The following is a 14,980-nucleotide window of genomic DNA, read 5'->3' on the forward strand; positions in this document are numbered from 1 at the left end:
ATTTTTGGAATACTGCCAGAGTTGGGGCCCTTGATTAAATATCCTCAAAAAACGTGTCCTCATGCAAGAGGGCTGTCATTCATTCATCCTTTCATTCAGTCGTTGAATTATTCATTCAATTGTTTACTTATTCTCTCATTGATTTCTTTTCATAACATCCTTTCTTTTACATTTTATTCCGTGTTTACATTCATTCCTACATTTATTATTTACATTAATTCTCTCTTTGTTTACACTCATTCACTCATTTCATCTATTTATTCATACAATTTGAAGTTTTCTCCTTTATAATATATATATGATATAAAAATATATATAATATAATAATAGTAATACTGTGACTATATATACTAAGGTATATGACAAATATTACTATATGTCTTCTATGATACGTGTCGACTGCTGACGGACTTATTTGAAACAGTGTTTTTAAATAGTTATATAATATAATATATAGAGATACTATATAATACTTAGTAAATGTACTGAGGCATGACAAATATGAGGCAGGAAGGAGGGGAACCCCCTGATTGGCCAGCTAGGCACCGGATATATCACTAATGAGCATGCGAGGAGAGCAAACATTTCAAACTAATAAGGGGAGAGAACTTTTATTAAAAAAAACAACATCTAAGTAATATTTAAAATAATAATGAATTAAGGTCGTTATTATTAAAAATTGTTCGAATTAACCCCATTTATTTTGGAGGATAATAGAAATTTACTTTTCATCGCAATAAACTTCTCTACTTTCATTGTATGTGCAAAAATAATCTTACACATTTCAAAAATTGGAATGTAGTCTTTAATTCGGCTACAGTATATATGATGTTTTATTATTACCAGAAAATGGTGTAATAATAGTCCAATCTTTGAATTTCCAAAAAGAATATCTATATCTTTAAAAACAATATAGGGCTGTTTATCATCATGCTCAGTATACCAAACATTAAAATCATCCAATAATCTCTGTGCATAATAGCATTGAGTAAAATTGGGTTCCAATGTTTTTGTTTCTCTGTTACAGAATGTACATAATTGATTTGTTATTAATTTCATTTTTACTAACTCTTTATTAGTTGGTAAAATCCTATGATTGATTTTGTATTGGAAAGTTTGTAATTTTGTTTCCATTGTACAGTTAAATATAAATATCTCGCCAGTTGAAATCCTCATCCATCTCAAAAACTGATTTCCATTTTTCTTGGCTATGTTTGGGCATTATTATGACATTTGTAACAAGATTTCTGTAGATAATAATGTATCATCAGCGTACAAATGTATATATGCAAACTACATTAATTGACACTAAGTGGTATGTCATTGACATACATGATGCACATCAGAAGACCAGGTTTCCTGGGGTATACTTACTGTAAGCTGTGTCTCGCTTAAACCTGGTTTTAATTTTACAACCAAAAATCTGAAAAGGCACAAACAAAACTGAAGAGAAACTGGAAGCACATTAATTAGTTTACTTGTCAAAACGAAACAAGTCCAGATTTATTTTGAAAGCAGTACACTGTAACTTTAAGCCCTGAATTGCCTTCATTTGTCAGTTATTGATAAAAGCCTGTCCAGTTTGCATCAACATTGCCTATGAATATCATCTGAAAGTAATATGATTATAGGTTTCACTGTACCCGGACCAGATCAATGCTTAAATGTATAATAGTGATCTTATCCAAACAAGGTAAACACTTAAAATAGAAAGTGTATTTAAAAATAAAGATATATCTTTTCACTCCGGATACGACCAGTCACTGCGATGCCTATTCTTTTCCTTTTACCAGGGCGACACAATTCTGCTCAAGAGTCAAATAAACAATTACAGGCAAAGTCTCTGAACAATATATTTACGTTGGCCAGTGCTATACATAAAACTGACGTTTATTCAATGCGTAGAACTACAAACTGCAAAAAAATAATATCTGCTGAAGCAATGACATCAAATGTTACTATTTATTATCAGAATTAACGAGAGAAATGGGAAGTTCCATCTGTTTGAAGCTTCTTTAAAAGTTTAGTTAAAACGAATATATTTCTCATGAGCAAGACAGGGACATTATTTGAATATTTTCCAACGAATAAATTAAACGTCAAAATAACAACGGACATTTATATTTTTATTGTAAAGATATATATTCAGTGGAGGGTAAATGTATTTTTTCGTTAGTATCGATTTGAGTAATTTGTTATGATTGATTAAATAATTTACCATAGAACAACCGATTTTAGCCTTCAAATCGAAACAGTACCCCAGGAAATGCAAATTTGTGGCAAAGTTTTCAGTTCACATATTTTATTTATCATTTTATTTGTAAATGTGTTTATCAAACCATTACTGCAATGAGAGGGGCAGATCAGCCCTTAGTGTTACCAATAAGACTCAATATTTTCATTCATTGAGACAAAATAGCTCGGAAGTCGTAGTCGTTCGTAACTATGCAACGTCAGAACATGTTGGCTGGCTTATTGAAATCTAGCGTAATCTGTGTATGTATATAACAGTTATTATAAATCAGTTTTGTGGACATGTTTCGCTTGACACGTTTTGTTTGTAATGTAGCGGAACTGGACTGGACCGATCGTTGGAAGCAGAAGACTCTTACCCTTCTGGAACACATGCTCTTATTATCATTGTACAATGAACTTCCCCAGGGGTCTACAAACAACACTTTCTTTGATTACATTCTGCCCTGGTTCGATAGATTTCGAGTTCGAACAACGGTCTTGTGCACACTGCGATAGTACGTATTCTTTCTTAAACAAGGACAATGGACAGGAGATGTACAATGGTAACTAGAGTACTTTTTCTCCAAAATATTATACAACATACAAACAAAATCCTCTCTGATTTTCGCTGGCGCCGATTGTGCCTCCGCCTTCCCTCCTTAAAAAATATCAAACTATTAATATTAAAATTGGACTGTATCAAGTGTGACCCCATCACGATGTCTCCCGTCAAAATATGCAATGGGATTTTTTGAAACGTTTACAAAATGTTATACATGAAACTACACATGCAACATGCAGTAATATCTCACCCGTCGAGTCATCAGTGATTTTTTTCACTAGTTCTTCACTGTTTTATTGCTCCGATCGGGATCCCTTCTTAATCGTATTCTTTTGATTTAGGTTGGTCATGATCAACTTTCTTCACGCCTAGTGTATGCATTTTGTTGTTATTTAAATCGACTTTTTAGTCCAGTTTGGTCGTTTGTGTATTGACGATTGTTGATGTTTCACTCCTCTTGTTTATTTCTGAACGGTATAATTTGAAAACAAAATATTTCACCTGCAACTTCAAATTGGGTTCACCATTGTGGTCTTACTACTGAGACTTGTAAAAACACAATTGGAAACGATAAATGCCATTGTCATTGTACGTTAAGTATGTAGCCACATGTATTGATGTGTTTTCTTTCTTCAGAACGACATTTACTGCAATCCGGATAAAAGATTGCATACCGTTCCATCTTTTAGTTTAAAATTTTGTTTTCCGGTTTCGTTTCGTTGTTTACCGTCCTGCTTTCAGTTCCACACTTTGACCAGGGACTTCTACTCCACAGGTTTACAAGATTTAAACTGCAAACGCTTGCGTGCATGAAGCAATTGTTTTAGTGATATTCTATGACAAGGGTTTAGTTTGTTTTTATAAGGGAGTAAAGACAGGTCCTGCACAACGCAACTATTAATATTGTCATTATTGATCTTGTTACTACTTGTTTGACCTTCAACTGCCAGGTACGTTATTGGATAGGGGCGCATATAAGATCACTATTGATAGTAGTTGCGTGACCCTGTGGGTCCTGTTAATGAGTTATATCCACTGGCAGGTGCTTGGTACATAAACATAAATATAAATCCTTGGACACACATATTATATATAAGGAAGTTGTAGTATTAAACATTTAAAAAATGATTACGCTTCTCAATTACATCCTGCTACAAGGAACTTACTTCCTTTTAGCACCATTGTAAGAACGGCCGACTGGATAGCTGGGAGGGTGCGGTAGGGGCTGATTTGATTGCTGTTGGAAACACTTCTTATTTCCTGTTTAATTATTATTAAATATTTAATTGATTTACATAATCTCAAATGAGAACAAAATACTGATGCAATTTAGCTCACCTGCCCGAAGGGCAAGTGAGCTTATGCCATGGCGCATCCACCGTCATCCGTCCATCCATCAACTTCTCCTTTAAAACGATACTAGTCCTGAATGGCGAAGTGGTTTTTAATTCAATTTGGTTTGGATCATCTTTGGGCCAAGGGCAGTCAAGTTTTTATAAACGTGGGTGTTGTCCCCCTGGGGGCAGAGGGTTGGGGCTAATAGGGGAAATAGAGGTTAACATTTAAAATCCTTTTTCTACCATAAGGATTAAGGGATTTCATCCCAATTTGGTCTGGACCATCCTTATTTTAAAGGGCACTCTCATTTCTATAAACGGTGGGAATGGCCCCTAGGGGCAGAGGAGAGAGGCCCAATAGGGATAATAGAGGTAAAACTTTTAAATCGTTTTTCTACTGTAAAGGATAAAGGGATTTTATCCTAATTTTGTCTATCAAGTTATCTAGAAGTGCCTGTTACTATTAGGATGTGTTCATTCAAACAACATGGTCACCCGGACGCCATCTTGGATTTTGACATTTGAAGTACTGGATGGATCTTCTTGAAATTTCATTTAAGGAATGACATTTATTTTTTCAACATTCATGAGGTCATAACAACATTAGCTTTCTGGATATATTCCATGAATCGTGTTAGTGAATTTATTAACATTTTTTAAGTGCTTTGAATTCTCCAATCGTCTACCGGTCGCCAACTACCCCCTGTACTTCGTCATTGTAGTATATCAATACGCAGTGATGAGGTTATAGGTGTTATGCAAAAAATGAAATTCATTTTGGTCAATGGGTCAAAGCATACAGAATGTAAGTATATGTACATACAGTAACTACCATTGAGTGCTATATCTCATATCAAGTACTTTAAACATATACAGGTGAGCGATACAGGGCATCTTGTTGTATAGATAATTCCATTTGGAGCCTAGTAACCTGATGAGTCCAGGAGTACAAGACAAAGCACTGGCAACTCTGACTAACAGTTTGGCTTTTGTACGGGTCACACAGGAAATATTTTATTAATTCTACCACATCACAGTCTCATTTCAATTTTTTCCTTAGAGAATCTTTCTAACAAGACAAACATAAAATCAAAAGCAAACTTCATACATTCTTTATAAGGAAAAGGGAGGAAAGATTGAGTAATATCGTTTAGAATGTAGTTAATTTTTGACAACTGTTATAAAGAAGGTGGTTAGTGTTTCAGTATACCACACAGTTAACGTTTAGTGTTGTTGGCATTTTAAAGCCTGACAAATCTGCCCTTCTTGATTACTAATTCATAATTGATCCAACCTTTTTGTTTTGTTTGAAATAGGTAACCTATTTCTAAAGGAAGAGTCTTCTACAGCAGTGAGCCAGGTACAACAGGTTTGAAAAACATGGCATCCAACTGGCAGGGAGATTACTCGGCTCTTCAATGTAAGTGTCTGTAAATTAGACCAGATTGACCAAAAACTTATACTTGATGGTAATTAATGATGGATCAGCCGATATAAATAAATCATTCTAAATCATAAAATGATTTACCAATATAAGAGATTTATCACATTTATTATAGGGTGACAGTGCCCTGAGTCAACCTGAGAATATCCCTCACAGCAAATGGAAGCATGAAAAAACTTTTAAAATGCATTTGTGACATCATTATGTACTTTAGGCAATTTGCCAATTAGTCCATCAAGATGTCCCCACCTGTTCCTTATGTTTAATTACCTGGTTAGAAACTAAGTATCACAAAGTAAGGTAAAATGAGAAGTTATCTCTTAAAATATAATGAATATAATCCTGATTGACAGTAGGGAACATTTTATTATTTTATCTTTTTCGCCAGTTCCTCAAATTCTGGTCAACTTCAGTAAAAGTATATCATAGACTATTAGTCATGTTACGACACCCTTGATACGAAAATATTCCAACTTCTTTTCATCTTTATTCGGCATTATATATTTATGTAACATTCATAAATCAGCCTAATTTCTGTAATAAAGACTCGCCATCTTAACGTTAAGATTCATTTAAATGACTGGTGTGTTATATTGACACTTCTTTATAGAAAATGTATATTAATTTCACTGAATATTACCTGTTGTTGGTTTTTAATGACAGTTGCTATTGTGGAAGACAAAACGGATTATGGAAAGTTCAAGATAGAGAGGAAAGACCTTGGTGATTTTACAAAACTGGCTTTTAGCGTCACTTTTGATGAGGCACAAAGGTGAGTCTGTCCTCTGTCCTGTCTTTGACCTTTTGTCTAGCATGTTTAATTTCCTGACTTTTTATCTAACATACTTTACCTTCATTTACCTGAATGATAAAACTTCGCCTCATCAGATGGCTATGATGGTGGAATGTTGATGTAGCATTTCATCTATGCTCTCTCATCCATCCTTAAACATTTATTATTGTCACGTTTTCTCAGGGAAATACTGGACATTTTTTTCTTATTTTTCTTCTTCTATGTAATGCAGGTTTCCCTGTGTCTATGTTTTTATTTTGAGACTGATCTGAAGAACAATATAGTTGCCAAGCAGCCATGATAGATTTAGATTTTGACTGATGAAGATTGTTATCGCTATTTCTCTGGAAGTACTTATCAGGCCTGTGTCAAATTTTATTTCGTATGGATACACAGTGATAATTGCTTCAACAATTTATGAAATGTAGGTCACTGTGACCAATATTTACACTTCAGTAACTTTGGATTTAGCATCATTTCTTGGTGTGACTTAGAATTTACTCTATTTCCATCAAATGAGGTGATGCATGTTTTAAAAACGTTTTCCATTTAGAATAATCTTTGATTTAAATTAAATTAAAATTGACCCGGAGGTTTACTTACAGAAATGATAACAATGATCACAGATTTCTGTTAAAACAGCACAGATTAAAGAGTATCACAGACAGGGCATACATTTAACAAGATAAAGGACTGTGTTGTATACACAATGATAAAAAATGTTATTTAAAACATTCAGCTTTTAGCTAGAAGAGACTTAAAAGATTGCAGGGTACATTAAAAATTGCAGTCAAGTTCGTGATCGTTTTTGTTAAAAGTTTTCCCAGCAAGATAAAAATTACTTAAGTTTCCTACATTAATTTCACCCTTTGGACAATAAAACTGTAAAAGCATACAGGACTGAACTAGTTTAATATTTTTGCTTTATTTTCTACTTGTATGTTTTGGTATTTATTTTTATCATGAGTTTCGTAGATATTGTTTCTGTCCTCTTTTATCTTATTTTATTTCCTTTTCTCATTATTTTTTACAGCGAGCTGCGAGTTCGGACAAGGAAGGATAATGACTTGTATGGATTTAATTACGTCATTAAAGGATTAATTAAAACTTCAAACCTTGAAGGGGGACTAAAGGTGAGTCATTAATCTTTTTATCTCATTCCTGTTTTGGGGAGTAATATATTCCAATAGTACTCCAATAGATTCTTAATCTCAAACCTTGGGTACTCACGGTGATACTAAACTTTCTTGAGCTCCAAGTTATCTGGGATATTCAATATGGCCAAATTAGTTCTTCTTGTATGGCGGAACTGCAACTGGAAATAAGTTTTTTGTATGGAGTTTCAGGGTGATACAATTTCTCCTCAATAACCAAACGGCTCAGGAAACTGATATTGGGCCTGTAGCATGCTGGATTGAAAGGCTACCAAGTTTGTTTAAATGAATGACCTTGACCTTCTTTCAGGGTCACAGGGGTCAAATATGTTAAAAACCTGTAATACAACGTCTTCTGAATAACCAAAATGCATAGGATGATGATGATATTTGGCCAGTGGCATGCTGGAATAAAGGACTACCGAGTTTGTCCAAAGCGAAAAACCATTTAACAACTTCTTCTGGATAACCAAGAGGTATAAGGTGATGATATTTTGCCAGTAACATGCTCGGTAAAGGACTACCAACTTTGTTCAAATGAATGACCTTGACATATATTCAAGGTCACAGGGGTCAAATATGTTAAAAAACTTTAAAAGACTTTTTCTTAATAAGCAAAAGGCCAATGGTGATGATATTTAGCCATTAACATGCTGGGATGATGCACTACCAAGTGAATGACCTTCGCCCATATTCAAGGTCACAGTGGTCAAGATATGTTAAAACTTTAAATGATTTGTTCTGTATAACCAAAATGTCCAGGGTAATGATATTTTGCCAGAAGCATGCTGGGTTGGAAGACTATAAACTCTGTTCAACCTAATGACCTTGTTCGACATTCAAGGTCACAGGCGTCATATGCTTAAATATTTTAACACTGAAATCTGCCTGTAGCTGTATTTTAGTCCACTTTAAAGATTACAAGTGTGATATTTATACCAGGTGAGCAATGCAGGCCCATTGGGTCTATTGTTCCCTGTTTAATATGATAACTTCATTCAGATGCTATGTTTTCTTTGGTTTACAGAAGGAGAAGAAGCAGGCATTCCTGCGGATAGAAAAGGATTTGAAAGATGGAAACTTTAAACTTTAGTGAAAAATAAAACACATCATCATCAATGCCTTTAGAATGGTTCAGTACAGCATTTATTGTAGTCAGGATTTCAGAGAGGATCAAAGACAGTTTTTACTTTAAGAGACAATCCTGGAATATTCTAACACAGCATTTAGTTTATAGTTCACATTTATAAACTGTACATTATACATAATAACGATGTGATTTCTTGTTGCTAGACATTAACACTGGGTTACCTCCCCTCGTTGGATAACATATATGAACATAATTATAGACATCAACATAGGATTACATTGTCTCGTTTAATAATACCATGCAGGTATAATATTGGATTATCTCCTCTTGTTGGATAATGTTTTAAGTTGATAATGAGACTTTTAGGAAAATCGTACTGTTTATTGAATTCATTTCAGTGTCTTAATTGGGTAACAACAGACTGAATTGTTTGTTATAGCCCAATAGTATGTGTTGCAATGCTAGTCTTTACATCATGATGACCAGAAGAAGAGAGCAGTTACAAATTATACTGCAAAAGTCACAAGGACTAATTTTATCATATACATAAACACCGGGTCATCTCCCCTCATTAGATACTACTATATAGGCATTAACACTGGATTAAATTAATTAAGGATATGTCTTGTATAAAAAAAAAATGATAATGAGACTTAAACAAAAATCAGTTTATTTGAGTCATTTCTTTGGAAAGAAAGAGCATGTACAAATTATGCTGCAAAACACACTATTAGTGCTAAGAGTATTAAGTAAACCTGAATTAAAGTTGTATTTACCTTGAAACAAAATGAACCTTTATTTTTTTATCAATAAACTTTTATCTTCATTCCTGTATACTTGTATGTGATGTCTTGTCTACAATGAGTTATGGCCATGAAACAGTGCTAGAAATATAGATCGATTTTTTTTTTTGAAATAATTACTTCTTTTGGATATATTTGATGTTCAGCATGGTTGTTTTTCTGTGAAATCTAGACCAAAACATTATAGGTAAAATGATGTACATGTACTGAAATGACTTTTAGTTTAGAAAGTTTACAGTGCATTATTAAAAGATCAAATGTTTTGGTTTTAGTGTGTTCTTAGATGATGAAAACATTGCTTTACTCTAACTTAATTTCCAAAATGTTATTTCACCATTCTTCTTCCATATATAGTTTATCTTTTGAATTAGAAAACTTTCTAGCTACGATGGTTGAAAAAAACTCGGCAAATTTATAACATTTGTGGATTTATGTGTTTTCTCGTACACGAAAATTCCTTGTTTTTAATACAGATAAATAGTTTTACGTCCGATAGTAGTTTGTAAGACTGCTGACTAGCTACGATATTGCATTAAAATGAAACAATGAAATTGTTCCAGAAGCAGAACTAAAATAAGTTTGTGGCAGAATTTAATACCTATGCCTGTATTGATATTGTAGTAGAGTTTTAATGTGGTCAGCCAAGCAGAGATGACATATAGAAACACTTGGTTTATATTGACGGAATCCTTCGATTTTCAAACAAAACTACACATCAATAACCGCTCAAATTCAATCTCAATCAAAATTAGAAAATTTCATGCACATCAATAACCGGTAAATTCAATCTCAATCAAAATTAGAAAATCAACATCAGCTTCTACTACTGTTATCGATCCTGGTCGTAGATGATATAATGTCTTTGTTGTGTACTGTTACTGCTGAAATGTTCATGGTTATATTTGTTTAATGTTACTCTATATCAAACATTACATTCATGTAAGTATATTATTTTCTTCTTCTAAACTTTACTGTACTGTTGTATAGACAGAAATCACTTCCATTTACAATTTCTTTTATTGGGATGAATGTCATTCACATATTTTTTTTAATTTACATTAATATTTTGTACTTAATTTAAGTAAGGGATCATTTAATTCCTTGTGTTTTAAAGTTGTCAGGTTTTGTATGGATATAAAAGACCTTATTTGGTATTGCAATGTCTGCTAGCCAACAGAAAATGTTGTTTGAAGTCTTTGTTGAAAATCATGTAGATTTATACTTTATATACTTATATCTGAAATATTGTTTTTTTCATAATTCACTTTAGGTTTGGCAACAACACTCTTTATTCAATGTATTTTGTTTTAGTTTTTATTTGGTGTGATATTTGTAGTGTAGTTTGTGGTTTGTGTATTGCATTTGTTAGAGGATGTTATGCAGATATAGTTAATAAAAATTTGAATAAGACTTCCACATTTTTGTTTACACCTTCCAGGCTGGACATCTTTGAAACATGCTAATATTTTCATTGCGACTATGATATCAATCTTACAACGTACCTGACGTACTCATATTAATAAGCGGGGGATGGTGGGGGGGGGGGGGNCATACAGATCCCAAATCCGTTCCCAAACTTAACCATTTGTTAATATTGCGACAAAAAAAACTAAGGAAGTTTTCATAACTCAAGCAGTGCTTACCAATGAGAATTAAGGTGAAAAATCTTCTTCAGTTCGTAAATCTGTGGCTTCACCTGGTAAGTAATACTGTGACTATACCAAGGTATATGACAAGGTGAGTTGACATGCTCCTGTGTCTATATTGTAGCAAGTTATTGAGACTAAAGAAGATATGTTGATAAGAGGCGTTACTCCTCCTCTTATAATGTCTCCCATGATACGTGTCGACTGCTGACGGACTTACTTAAAACAGGGTTTTCAGGGATGGTTAAGGACAATGTCAATACCTTTTCTTTTATAACCCTACAACATTTTTGGAATACTGCCAGAGTTGGGGCCCTTGATTAAATATCCTTACAAAAAGTGTCCTCATGCAAGAGGGCTGTCATTCATTCATCCTGTCATTCAGTCGTTTAATTATTCATTCAATTGTTTACTTATTCTTTCATTGATTTCTTTTCATAACATCCTTCCTTTTACATTTATTCCTTGTTTACATTCATTCGTACATTTATTATTTCCATTAATTATCTCTTTGTTTACACTCATTCACTCATTTCATCTATGTATTCATACATTTTGAAGTTTTCTCCTTCATAATATATATATGATATAATAATATATATAATATAATAATAGTAATACTGTGACTATATATACTAAGGTATATGACAAATATTACTATATGTCTTCTATGATACGTGTCGACTGCTGACGGACTTATTTAAAACAGGGCTTTTAAATAGTCATATAATATAATATATAGAGATACTATATAATACTTAGTAAATGTACTGAAGCATGACACATATGAGGCAGGAAGGAGGGGAACCCCCTGATTCGCCAACTAGACACCGGATATATCACAAATGAGCATTCGAGGAGAGCAAACATTTCAAACTAATAAGGGGAGAGGACTTTTATTTAAAAAAAACAACATCTAAGTAATATTTAAAATAATAATGAATTAAGGTCGTTATTATTAAACATTGTTCGAATTGACCCCATTTATTTTGGAAGGATAATAGAAATTTACTTTTCATCGCAATAAACTTCTCTACTTTCATTGTATGTGAAAAATAATCTTACACATTTCAAAATTTGGAATGTAGTCTTTAATGCGGCTACAGTATATGTGATGTTTTATTATTACCAGAAAATGGTGTAATAATAGTCCAATCTTTGAATTTCCAAAAAGAATATCTATATCTTTAAAATCAATATAGGGCTGTCTATCATCATGCTCAGTATACCAAACATTAAAATCATCCAATAATCTCTGTACATAATAGCATTGAGTAAAAATTGGTTCCAATGTTTCTGTTTCTCTGTTACAGAGTGTACATAATTGATTTGTTGTTAATTTCATTTTTACTTACTCTTTATTAGTTGGTAGAATCCTATGATTGATTTTGTATTGGAAAGTCTGTAATTTTGTTTCCATTTTACGGTTAAATGCATTCATATAAATATCTTGCCAGTTGAAATCCTCATCCATCTCAAAAACTGATTTCCATTTTTCTTGGCTATGTTTGGGCATTATTATGACATTTGCAACAAACTATCTATAGATAATAATGTTTCATCAGCGTACAAATGTATATATGCAAACTACATTAATTGACACTAAGTGGTATGTCATTGACATACATGATGCACATCAGAAGACCAGGTTTCCTGGGGTATACTTACTGTAAGCTGTTTCTCGCTCAAACTTGGTTTTAATTTTACAACCAAAAATCTGAAAAGGCAAAAACAAAACTGAAGAGAAACTGGAAGCACATTAATGAGTTTACTTGTCAAACCGAAACAAGTCCAGATTTATTTTGAAAGCAGTACATTGTAACTTTAAGCCCTGAATTGCCTTCATTTGTCATTTATTGATAAAAGCCTTCCAGTTTGCATTCACATTGCCTATGAATATCATCTGAAAGTAATATGATCATAGGTTTCACTGTAGCCGGACCAGATCAATGCTTAAATGTATACTTGTGATCTTATACAAACAAGGTAAAAACTAAAAATAGAAAGTGTATTTTAAAATAAAAAAAAACATAAAAACTTTTTACTCCGGATACGACCGGTCACTGCGATGCCTATTCTTTTCCTTTTACCAGGGCGACACAATTCTGCTCAAGAGTCAAATAAACAATTACAGGCAAAGTCTCTGAACAATATATTTACGTTGGCCAGTGCTATACATAAAACTGACTTTTATTCAATGCGTAGAACTACAAACTGCAAAAAGTAATATCTGCTGAAGCAATGACATCAAATGCTATTATTTGTTATCAGAATGAACGAGAGAAATGGGAAGTTCCATCTGTTTGAAGCTTCTTTAGAAGTTTAATTTAAACGAATATATTTCTCATGAGCAAGACAGGGACATAGCGTAGAATTATTTGAATATTTTCCAACGAATAAATTAAACGTAAAAATAACAACGGACATCTATATTTTTATTGTAAAGATATATATTCAGTGGAGGGTGAATGTATTTTTTCGTTCGTATCGATTTGAGTAATTTGTTATGATTGATTAAATAAATTACCATAGAACAACCGATTTTAGCCTTCAAATCGAAACAGTACCCCAGGAAATTTTCAGTTCACATATTTTAATTATCATTTTATTAGTAAATGTGTGTGTCAAACCATTACTGCAATGAGAGGGGCAGATCAGCCCTTAGTGTTACCAATAATACTCAATATTTTCATTCATTGAGACGAAATAGCTCGGAAGTCGTAGTCGTTCGTAACTATGCAACATCAGAACATGTTGGCTGGCTTATCGAAATCTAGCGTAATCTGTGTATGTATATAACAGTTATTATAAATCAGTTGTTTCGCTTGACACGTTTTGTTTGTAATGTAGCGGAACTGGACTGGACCGATCGTCGGAAGCAGAAGACGCTTACCCTTCCGGAACACATGTTCTTATTATCATTGTACAATGAACTTCCCCAGGGGTCTACAAACAACACTTTCTTTGATTATATTCTGCCCTGATTCGATAGATTTCGAGTTCGAAAAACGGTCTTGTGCACACTGCGATAGTACGTATTCTTTCTTAAACAAGGACAATGGACAGGAGATGTACAATGGTAACTAGAGTACTTTTTTTCCAAAATATTATACAACATACAAACAAATTCCTTTTCTCTGATTTTCGCTGGCGCATATTGTGCCTCCGCCTTCCCTCCTTAAATAATATTAAACTATTAATATTAAAATTGGACTGTATCAAGTGTGACCCCATCACGATGTCTCCCGTCAAAACATGCAATGGGATTTTTTGAAACGTTTACAAAATGTAATACATGACGATTGTTGATGTTTCAATACTCCTGTTTATTTCTGAACGGTATTATGTCTTAAAATACGGTTCTTTTAAGGGGCTGGGAAATAAATGGGTCTAAATGCGTTCTCTGGCCTTCCAAAAGTTATACCACACGGCAATATGATGGTCGAGTTCTGCTTGCAGTGTCCAGTTTTGACAACTGAAATTTCGTGGAAGCCCCGCGTAAATTTAGCGCAGATCTATTTATATATGTCACGTGGTTGTTTCGAAGGTAAGGCAGTGAAGATAACAAGAATAGCACGCCGTCATGTACCATGTCTGACTCAACTAGCGGACAAGACAGCAATACTATACGTAAATAATTGTTTTCAAAGGTCATGTATGATGCAAGTGTAGTATTCCTACCTATATGTTGTTGTTATTTATAACGGTATTGATACCTCGTGCCTGTCATGACTTTTGCATGCATCTTTTTCTTTCGCCGCGATGTTTACATTTGACCTTGTTGATGACGTGAATTTCAGCAAAATTTGTATCGGTATATTTCATAAGAGGGTATTTTAAACATGTGTATGCCATTTTAGCAAATATGACATTTTTTCCCCGACCAGCCCCTTTAAAGACAAAATAGTTCACATGC

General features: G+C 33.3%; 1 protein-coding gene across 2 annotated transcripts; it reads left to right on the forward strand.

The window, feature by feature from the left end:
* Positions 1 to 3,507: 3,507 nt before the first annotated feature.
* On the forward strand, positions 3,508 to 10,826 carry LOC110465302. 2 transcript variants are annotated; one of them, XM_021521015.1, is made up of 5 exons: positions 3,508 to 3,572; positions 5,451 to 5,554; positions 6,242 to 6,350; positions 7,405 to 7,504; positions 8,553 to 10,826. In XM_021521015.1, the coding sequence occupies exons 2-5, from the start codon at positions 5,515 to 5,517 to the stop codon at positions 8,616 to 8,618; spliced, it is 315 nt and encodes a 104-aa protein (XP_021376690.1). In that variant the 5' UTR covers positions 3,508 to 3,572; positions 5,451 to 5,514; the 3' UTR covers positions 8,619 to 10,826. The 2 variants fall into 2 exon arrangements, with proteins under 2 accessions (XP_021376690.1, XP_021376689.1); XM_021521014.1 differs by having other exon boundaries at positions 3,514 to 3,747.
* Positions 10,827 to 14,980: the final 4,154 nt, after the last annotated feature.

Source organism: Mizuhopecten yessoensis, unplaced genomic scaffold, assembly GCF_002113885.1.
Source record: "Mizuhopecten yessoensis strain PY_sf001 unplaced genomic scaffold, ASM211388v2 scaffold11069, whole genome shotgun sequence".
Lineage (NCBI taxonomy): Eukaryota > Metazoa > Mollusca > Bivalvia > Pectinida > Pectinidae > Mizuhopecten > Mizuhopecten yessoensis.